The sequence below is a fragment of the Setaria viridis genome, chromosome 2 (genome assembly GCF_005286985.2).
Source record: "Setaria viridis chromosome 2, Setaria_viridis_v4.0, whole genome shotgun sequence".
Lineage (NCBI taxonomy): Eukaryota > Viridiplantae > Streptophyta > Magnoliopsida > Poales > Poaceae > Setaria > Setaria viridis.
The window spans coordinates 929,859-940,786 of record NC_048264.2 but is presented as its reverse complement, the minus strand read 5'-3'; the positions used below and the strand labels follow the sequence as shown (position 1 = coordinate 940,786).

Genomic DNA, 10,928 nt, shown 5'->3' with positions numbered 1-10,928 from the left:
GCACAGGCCACCGGCTATCCTGCCCCACCCCGGCCAGCGGTGCCCTTGCTGCCCGGCAACCTGCTACCACCGCTGGTCGACCGCCGCCCCCAAGCTCTTCTCTAAGTCCGACAGCCACAGACCAAACCCAGCAACCCCCCACCCCGAAACCTTAACCCCTATCTTCTTCTTCTTCTTCTCCGACTGCGAGCGACATCTCATCTCCTCCTCCTCTAGCTGCAAGCGGCGCGGCGCCTCCAATTCTTCAGCCGCTGCTAACAGGTAGCAGCGCACGCGCGCTGTATAAGGTTTTTGCTATTTTTGGGTTGCTGCAGCTCAGGTTCATAAATCAACACAGTTCATCTATGTTTAAAAATAAACACTCGATTAAATGAAAATGAATTCAACCAGAGGTCAGCAAGCTGCAAAAGTACTCCCTCCGTTTCAAATTGTAGGTCATTTTGATTTTTCTAGGTTTATAGATATTATTGTGCATCTAGATATAGTAATATTATTGTGCATCTAGATATGGTAATATTATTGTGCACATAGACATATACTATATCTAGATGCACAATAATATCTATGAACCTAAAAAAGTTAAAATGACCTACAATTTGGAATGGAGGGAGTATGTAGATAAGGTGTTGTTTGATCTTGGATGCTTACCAGTTCGGTCACACCAAAAAAGAAAAGGTTCTGGTTATCCAACCAATTCAAGCTACACAAGATGGATGGCCAACCAAAAAGATTTAGGCAGAACTTTAACATTACTTCACATATATACAAGCCTGATTTGAACTTGGCACCAAGGACCAAGCTAACAAATTCATTCAAGAGAAACAACCTCTTGAACAAAACACAGAAATCCCAAAGATGCTCCAAAGAAACTTCAGTGTTTCAATTTCAAATGCATTACCTCGACTCGAGCATAGATTTCCTTGCATGAAAGAAAAGGTATCCATTATTGTAGGCTTTTGGTGCAGTCTAAAGCTCTGGATTGAATATGGATTAGGATCATGCAGGGCCTATTATTACCAGCTTACAGACGACCACGATATATACTCGACAACAATCATCAACTGAAAATTGTTTCAGAGACATATGAAATATCTTATGCAATCCGCAGAACCCTTGAGGTCGACAAATTAAATTGAAAACTAGTCCCAGAGAATGCTAAAGTACTGTCCTGCCAAAAAGCACATGCTATATAATGCTCACTACCATTCAATTATTTCCCCTTAGCTTAGAAGGGTGCACTCGACACATCCGACGATCATGGTCTCGCATCTGTAGAGGCTGACCGCAATGCTACAGAAATGAGAAAAATTGAAATTAGAATCAGATGGTTCATGGTTGAGTAATCAAATTTCTACTCGATAATAAATTTTTATTTTCATCTACCACAAGCACCAACAGGATCAACAAGAGAAGATGAACTCATAAATCCAGGGAAACACAACGACTAAGCATTCATAGCTAAGAAAAATGCAGGCTTGCAGGGTTTCAGCTACCCATGAGGTTGATACAAATGTACAAACTCACGCATGTAACTAACTTGTCAAAATAAAAAAAAATCATATTTATATAGATCATTATATCCGGTCCTAAATTTGCAAACAAAGTTTATAAATTGCCACTCGCTTCAATTGCGCTTAGGATCAACTAACAGATATTTTGATTTGTCCAACATTTAGATCGATTATCAAAGAGTCAAGACCCCATCATCCATCCAGGACAGTCATCGTACATATGGATAAGCCCCATAAACCCCCTTCTCAAAACTGAGAGATGGACTTGTACGGAATTGGTATGCATTGTTTTTTAGCATAAATAAGCAAAGTTTTACTTGAAAAAGATTGTCATGGTGCCTAAATCAGTACCTGGAGTACGGAAGCTCATGTACGGAACAACGGTGTTGATCGAGCCCTCGTGTACCTTCATCACCTTGCTACTTTTTAGATCAACAGTGAAGACCCCATCCACAACGCACATGAAAATGACACCAACCCCTTCTGCAAAGCCAAGCAAAAAAGTACACCAGGGCAACGAACGATCAAAGGGGAGAAGCTTCTCGAGCTCAATGACTCTGTTCAGTGCCCATCCCACATCAGCTTCATCATCCCTTGACCATAGGCAAAGCCGTGACTGCTCCAATCTTACGAATCCCAGTCGTCGACCACCCTCCGTTGTCATGAGCTGAATATTATGTACTGAGGATGATGGATCATTGTCATTTTCCTCGTAACGAGGCAGATCCATCATAGTCATTTCCCGTGTTCCCAAATCATACTTGAGGATCCTGTTGTTCATGTAAAACTTGAAGTAGAGCGCATTCCCCATTAGCACACTGCGGTCCCACCAACTGATAAAATCATTAGGGCAAACGGCGTAGGTCGGCTCACTCCACCGGCCGGACTCCGATGAGTAGACATAGGAGAACATCTCCTCCTCATTTTGGTCGGAACCCACGACGACCACGGTGAAGGGCTCGTCGTGGCAGTCGAGGTGGTCGCACTCTCCGGTGGCGGCAGCAGCGCATAGCACCGCGGCGGTCCAGCAGTCTATGTCCGGATAATCATCCAGCATCTCGGGCAGCGTGATCCAGGCGTCGGTGATGGGGTCCCAGACGTGGAGGCGGTAGTTCGAGGAGCGCTCTTGGAAGAGGACGCGGCCGTGGCGGGCGTCCAACGGCCGCCGACAGGCGAAAGGCTCGCGCGGGCGGAAGGCGGAGGAGGTGGGGACGAGGACGCCGTCCCAGAGGTCGTGTTGTACCATCATGGGGTCGCAGAGGAAGCCCAGCAGCGGCGCCGTGCCGTGGAACGCGCGGAATCGGCAGCGGAAGGCGGCGCCGGAGACGATGCGGCACCACGGCGCGCTGACGAGCGCGGCGCGGACGAGGCTCGCGGGATCGGACGGCGGGAGGCGGAGGAGGATCTCCTCGATGAGCTCCTCCATCAGCTCTGGCAGCGGCGGCGGCGGCGGCGGCGCCATCGCGGGCGCGGTGGATGGGATCGGAGCGACCGAGCGAGGGTTTCGTTTCGGTGAGAGGCGGCGGCTGTTTGACTCCACAGCCTGATTTGGCTATTTAATGATGAGGTGTGGTGTGGCTCTGCCAGGTGGGGCCAGGGAAGCGTTGAGCCAATGCAAATCTGTCCTTCCCTGCGTTTGACTCTTTGCAGTCTTGCTTGCAGCTCAAATTTGTAAATCAACGCAATTCAAAATGGATTTCTTCCATCATATGAATGGATTCTGGCATTACTTATAACAATCTTGATAATTGTGATGGACCCATAACTCGAGAAGAAAAACATCTCTTTTATGTTCCATCATATCAATGGATTCTGGCCCTTGGATAGATCGTTGCTGAGGTAAAGTATATAGAGATAAACAGATCTCAAGACTCCATAACAGGTGCAATACATTGAGATACTGCATTTTCACAATCTCATTGTCAAGCAGATATGTACCATCATCAGAAATTTCACATGCGTTAACATTTATTATCACAGATAATAGCAAATCACAGGCAAGCAAGGCTGTAAAGCAGGCTTAAGCAGGAGTGCATGAACCGTGTGGCAAAAACCTGGAAAGTATAATTAAGCTAATGTGTGGAAATTGATGAGCTAATGCCTTGCTCACAAAGTTCACGGAGCAGTCTAATTAAATCTGCTGGTTTTGGTGTGAATTGATGGATGTTGTTGCAGCAGTGGTTTCCAAGTCGCAAATCAAATATTGAAAAAGGAAAAAAACTAGCAAAGTGCAACTTCAGAAAGCATCATCATCGTACAAGGTTTCTAAGTTCAACAGTGCAGAAAAGCAAAACCAAAATCCTGAAATAGAAGCAAGAGTCAAAGTGACGTGGAAATATAAACATTGCGAGTTGAAAAACAAAATCTCTGCTATGCTTCATCCCCGATCTAACCTCTAGCAGATGTACATCAGAGTCTGGATGACAGCTGAGCTTCACCAGCAAGTAGGTTATTATCCCAGCAAATTAAACACCATAATTCTGCTGCAGTTTATGCAATCTACTCTTTGATGATGTCCGCATTTTCGTTTTGAAGTATAATGTTTGATGTTGGATGTTTACCTTAATACATGAACTTCCCTAAACAAAACACATAAACCCTGAAGGCCAAGAAGCTAAGACCAGATAGCCTCAGCTAGCTATGCTAAATAGTAGTTTCACAGTAAAGCTTACACAATTTGTCGTTACCATGAGTCCACGGGCCAAATTTTCACCTCATTTCTTTTGGAAGAAGAAGTCCAATTTCCCCTGACAAAGAACTCCACAATTGAGCACCTGAACTTTGTGCTTATCAAGCACTTGAAGCATCTGCTCTTGGTCTCTCAACTCTAGGTGCTGCTTCCAATGCTACAGAAATACACAAATTTTGAAAATAGCATCAGCTAGTGGAAGAACTAATTTCCCCACAATGAACATGCAACTGACTGACCAAACCAGCAAACGCCAACTGCATTATTAACTATCCACCTCATTTTCCACTGTTCCACCTTGTAATAACCATAGTCAAGTAACATGACTCAAAACTCCAGAAATAAAATTGCCTATCTTTGCTTGGCACATACATCATCAATTCATCATCCACATTTATATGCTGTTAAAGTGACACACTGGGACACTGAGAGATCATTGTTAAGGGAATAAGGGGAAGTATGCAGGAGGTAAATATAGGCATGAGAGCTCATGAAGGTAACAGCTTTTGGGGTCATTTCCTACTGGATAACTACCTTGCCAGGCTTATATATTGATCTGATTTCAAGATTCACTACGCGAAACAAGAAAATCGCCGAGTGCCAGGGGCACTCGGCGAAGGGCGAAATACACTCGGCGAGCCGTTTGCCGAGTGTAACACTCGGCAAACGGCACACGGCAAACTCTGTGACGGCAAACAAGGATTTGCCGAGTGTTTTCTGTCGCGCACTCGGCAAAGACTTTGCCGAGTGGCCAGAAAACACTCGGCATACAATTGTTAAAAAAAAATAAAAAAAACCTGTTCCGCCGCCGCCGCCACCACCGCCAGCACCACCAGCCACCACCGGCCACCACCGCCAGCACCACCGGCCACCACCGGCCACCACCGCCAGCCACCACCGCCAGCACCGCCACCGGCCGCCGCCGCCAGCCACCACCGCCAGCACCGCCACCACATCCTGCTCCGCCAGCACCACCTTCTATGCCGCCACCACCGCCTGCTCCACCAGCACCACCTCCCATGCCGCCACCACCGCCTGCTCCGCCTGCTCCGCCACCACCACAGCACCACCGCGGATCTGTAGAGGAGGCCGGTGCCGCCGGATCCGGCGAGGGGAGGGCCGACGCCGCCGGATCCGTCGGAGAAGGAGGGGAGGGGAAGGGGAAACCGCACCTGCCGGCCACCCTCCACCACCGCACCTACCGGCCACCACCTCCACCAGCGCACCCGCCGGCCACCACCACCACCACCTCCACCACACCTGGCCCGCCACCACCTCCACCACCACACCGGTTGAAGGGATCCGGGGCGGAGTCCCCCCCGGATCCGGGGAGGAGGGGCGGGCGGCGGCCGGATCCGGGGAGAGGGGCGGGGCGGTGGCCGGATCCGGGGAGAGGGGCGGGCCGGCGGCCGGATCCGATCGGATCCGGGGAGGGGCGGCGGAGATGGAGTGGAGGGGGCCGGGGCAGAGGCGGGATTAGGGAGGGGAAGGGTAGGCGGCGGCGGAAATGAGAGAGAGGAGGGAGGGAGGGGCGGACGCCGGCGGGGAAGAAGAAGGGGAGGGAGGGGAGGGACCGGCCGGCGACGGGGAAGAGGGAGAGGAGGGAGGGAAGGGGTGGCGGCACAGGGGTGCAGGTGGGGGGAAGAAGGAGAGGAGGGAGCTGAGGAGGGGGAAGAAGGAGAGGCGGCCGGGAGGAGGACGACGGCTGGGTGCAGGGCTTGCGTGCAGGGATTTGAGGAGCGGCCCGTTTTTTTTTTTTGCCTTTGCCGAGTGTCCTATGTGGACACTCGGTAAAGGGTATCTTCGCCGAGTGTCCAACGTAGGACACTCGGCAAACGGTTTTTGAAAAAAAAATTAAAAATATCTAACAGTTTCAAAAAAATACCAAATTTTCACACGAACCAATATATGTTCTCTATTGACTATACAAAAAGTTTTGTGGTCAAACCAAACTCGACCGTCACTTCGATTCTAAATCTTATTGAATGCTCTCAAAGTTCTTATTTTTGTTCTAAGATGCTTCGGTTTGTAAACATCGTACGTGACGAAATGTGCAAAACATTCTCAATTTTTTTTCCACAGCCTCCACCTATGATATCATCACATCATGACAAATCTCATGATTTTCAGACTTTGCTTATTTTTTTATAATTTAAAAATACCACTGCCACACGTTCGTGGTCGTGTTTCCTAAACAAGATGTTCGAAATTTCTTGTCATTTCATGGGTCAGGTCTCAAATTGGGCCGAAAAACATGAATATCATTTTTCTACTCATTTTGTTCCATAATTTGAATCACTTGCAGTTCAAATTTGACTTATACCAAAAATTCCCTTGAAATGCAATTAATTAAATAAATATAGCAAATAAATCCAAAAATATACCAAATTTTAACATGGAGTACCACATGTTGTATGTGGGGAGTAGAAAAAATTTCATGGCGAAAAGAGGGAAAAAAATTATTTTTTTGCCGAGTGTCAAAAAAAACACTAGGCAAACCTCCCTATTTGCCGAGTGTTTTTTTTGACACTCGGCAAACCCCCCTCTTTGCCGAGTGTTTTTTTTGACACTCAGCAAAGAGGGGGCTTTGCCGAGTGTTTTTTTTTTAACACTCGGCAAAGCCCCAAATTGCCGAATGTTTTTTTTGCCAAGTGTTTTTGGCTTGGCTCTCGGCGAAGAGCTTGTTTGCCGAGTACTCGAAAAAAAACACTCGGCAAAAAAAATATACTTGGCAATTTTAAGGTTTCCCGTAGTGATTCCCGTAATCTGTCCATAATAAGTGCAGACAGGTGAATAGATTCCCAGGCATAGATATCTATCAGATTTTAGGAATGAACCCCAAAACAAATATTAACAGTATTAGCAAAACAGTTTTTATAACACATTGCGATATTGCATTATCACAATGTCGTTGTTAAGCATATATATATCATCATCCTTACTTTCACATTAAATTACTCATCCTAAATAATAACAAAATCACAGGTAACCAAGGCTAATTACAGGCTAGAGTATAATTAAGCAAGAGGTTGGGCTGGCACTCAAATAAACACCTTTCAATCCCATATAATATCGCAAACACAACACAAGCCCACTACCAATCTTTGTATTGTTCTGCTATGTTTTGATCAAACTGGTTATCAAAAGGCGCTTATTTTGTCATTGCATTTATACATGATTTTCAGTTTTTGTAATATTAGATCTGGAATTGTGGCAGGGACCGGATTTCTTATGGAAGAAGACCTCTCTACTGAACCGTCTATTTGAATATTGTGGAATTGTTGATCTTATTGTCACCGAAGATTTGAGGGTTCCCCATGTCAGTGAAAAGGTTCGTTTGTATCAGAAAAAAATATTTTGACAAATTAAAAATTTTAGTGGTTCTTGAAGATTGCTTTTAAGGCTATTTATGTGTACAATTCTATGGAAGTGGAAAGAAATGTTTGACAACAGCAAGACATGAACATGATATTGTAAAATTAACCTTTCTTTTGGAATTGTAAGCTCAAAATTGCAATTTATACTACTTTATGTTTCTGTTGGTGCAGATAACTCTTGTATCTAAAGCAGAAAGCTATTATAAGATCAAGGGATCAGTCGCACAGAAACTCTTGGAATTCTACTCATCATTTCGTGTAGTCCTTGGAGATGGGGAGTGTTTCTACAGGAGCTTCATATACTCCTACCTGGTTTTCTTTCTAGCCCTATAATGAATTTGTAACTTTGTTCTCTTGCTTTTCGCAAGTTTTTAATATTATGTTCTTTGTTAATCCTCCAGGAGCTTATTCTTGACCTTGATGACACATTTGAAGAAAACCGTCTTTTATGCGCCATTGAAAAGATTTCATCAGTATGCGTGGACCTTGAATGGTTATATGATGATTTTCACAGACACTGCAAAGTAAGTTATCCTTGTCAGTAGTTAAGTAATTGGGCATCGTATAGAACAAAAAGAAGAAGAAATATTAAAGTACTCTCATCATTTGATACAATAAAATGCTTACCATGCTGATCTGTCTAAATCTTCATATGTTTCTTCAATTTCACTGCAGTATGAGTAAAAAAATGGGATGTTTTGCTGTAGTACGTTGTTTCTACCTGTGATAGCTAGGTTTAAGGCGATTCCCGTATATATTCAACTACATGGAGGCAAACATGTGAACATGGCATTTATTTCATTTCTAGCAGGCGTTCAAAGAGTTGGTGCAAAAAGTAAAGAGTTGGAAAGCTCAGAGAAGAGAAGTTAGGTAATTTCGAAATTATTGTTTGTGATATGATTGTTTTCTTATTATGTCTGTGGAAAATTTGTTTCACTTAATAACGGAATTATGTTTGGTGCAATGACAGAAGGATGCTACTTTTGACGTATTTTGGAGACTACAGAGGAACTGAAGCCAGTAAGATATAAACATGACATGCATCTTTTTTGTTCCCTCAAAATTATTTTGACACTACTTTTTTATTCCTCCGCAGTTTTCTCCTTTCTTAGAATTGCCTCTGCTGGTTGGATACTGACTCATCCAGAGTTCTCCACATTCTTAGAAGATGGCACTAACATAGAGGAGGTATTTTAGCTACACAGTAGAACATTTTTCCCTGTGATATGTTCCTGTGATAACAGTATTGCAGGTCGGAAATTCTCCAGAGAAGATCATATGCCGATAACATCGCGATTTCAGCACTATCACATGCGCTTGGGATTCAATTCCGGATCTTTTTCCTTGAAAGTGGTCACATCTAAGACATCTGCAATGGTGTCCCGACAGTGTCCTTAGCTTATACAGGGATACACTATGACATACTATACCCAATTCGATCCTTCCAAACCATCGGTTCCAAGAGGCTTTACTGTGCATATTGTAGCAGCCCGGCACTGTAGCCCAGCACTGGTTGTGGGCCAGCTGCTGCAGCAGCAGCTGCAGCGAGCTGTGCCATACAACCATTTTTAGGAAACTCGCCAGGCACCTTACATGGGCTCTCGGCCCAGCACCCTTGGCCCACATGACACTTCAATTAGCAATCACCTTGCTAGTACTTAGGGAGCAGAAGCTCATGTACTTGTCGATGCCGATGAACTAACTCATAGTAGACCTTGCTCACGCGTCCATACTTGAGGTCAATACTGAAGAACACATGCATGGTTCGCCCTCACGAAAACGACACCGATCGACATCATCCGCAAAGCCAGCCAATGCAAATTAATCAAAATGTCGCCAAAAATCTTATCAATGCAAGCTCGATGACTCGACTCCGTGACCACCCTTCATCTTCACCGGTACCGGCTGTGCCTTCGACCACATGTAGAGCTTGGAAGCAAACACGCCATCCGTAGGCCGGTGGCCGCAGGAGTCGCCGCCGGCGGCGTAGAGCCGAACCTGTAGCGGCGGAGGGGTGGCAGCAGCCGCGTGTCGTCCGTGACCGGGTCCCCCACGGCGAGGACGCCCGGCCCGGAGGGGCGCGTGCTGTGGAGGAGGACGCGGCCGTGGCGCGCGTCGACGGCGCGCCAGCCGCCGCGGAAGGAGCATGCAGGAAGATGAGGTGGGGACGAAGCGGGCCGTCACCCGCCCTTCCTCGACGCGGGCGGTGCTGCGGAAGAAGCCGAGCATGGGGACCGCCGCCCGCCATGCGGAAGAAGACGGCGGGGTGGTCCCACCTCGACACTCCACCTTCCAACCAGGATGACGATGGCTGTGCCTGACATGTGGGGCCTTGGAGGCATGTTGTGCTGGGCACGGCTATCACTCAAAACTTCCTTTTGTGCAAAATCACCTTGAATTTAGCGAGCACTAATGCTATATTTTTGTAGAGAATAACTCGAGTAAAATGAGCATTCTAATTGCATATGCAAGCTAAAGTAGTTTTGAGTACATTTTGATGAGTATACAGAGGGAAAACATGTTGTTCAGAACAGTATAAAACTGACTTACTCCGAAAGGCAGGCGGTTCGCCAAGCACGAACAAACACAACAGTCTCCATGAAGTCAAAACGGTTTTAAATTAAGGATAACAATTCCGGCCGCAACCATTCACAAGTGAATGTTTACAGCCACAATATTACAAAATCAAGCAAGAAGCAATACTTAGATCGTGATTACAGCAAAACCCATTAAAAGCAAATTCCAGAGACACTGAGACTAAAAACACTAGGTCTGAAGTCTACTCCTGAAATTCCAATCCATGCTTGTTGAAGAAATCCATGTAACTTCCAGCTTGCGACACAGTTCTCCTTCAGAGTAATTTTCTGCTCCTCTTTAGATAACATCGACCACATTCTTGTCCAGAAGGTCCCCCTTCCATGTGCATCCAATTAGCTAGATCACTATTACTGCTTTGGCCAGCTAGTTGCTGACTTGGCTGGAAGTTTTGCCGATGCTGCAGCTAAAGGAACTCGTTTGTTTGGCTATCCTGATAGTTTGGATGATCCAACAGCAATCAAGAGAAGCCAGTGTAATATTCCAAAATTTATAATATTTATTTGAGTGAAAGTTTGCAAGAATCATGAAAATCTGACAGGTGGATGAAACCTAAATAAAAATGGAGTGTTGTTGCTGAAACTGCCCATGGGCCAAAATACGGACGGCCATACCCGAGCCCATTCAAGCCCATACAAATACAGACTACGACGAGGCCCACCATGGTTGGTTTGCGGACCCAGCAGAGAAGCAGCGAGTCTCTAGGCCCAATAGAGAATTCCTCCCCTCTACAAGCACCACAGCACTCGGCTTCTC

At 45.9% G+C, this 10,928-nt stretch overlaps 1 protein-coding gene across 1 annotated transcript; it reads right to left on the bottom strand.

Moving 5' to 3' along the window:
• Nucleotides 1–1,824: 1,824 nt before the first annotated feature.
• LOC117842038 (F-box/kelch-repeat protein At3g61590) lies at nt 1,825–2,973 on the bottom strand. The gene has a single exon (XM_034722376.2). It carries the CDS (start codon nt 2,971–2,973, stop codon nt 1,825–1,827), a length of 1,149 nt encoding a protein of 382 aa, XP_034578267.2.
• Between the last annotated feature and the right edge of the window lie 7,955 nt (nt 2,974–10,928).

Coding starts and splice junctions, on each gene's coding strand:
- LOC117842038 (XM_034722376.2), bottom strand. CDS start 2,973: ATGGCGCCGCCGCCGCCGCCGCCGCTGCCAGAGCTGATGGAGGAGCTC.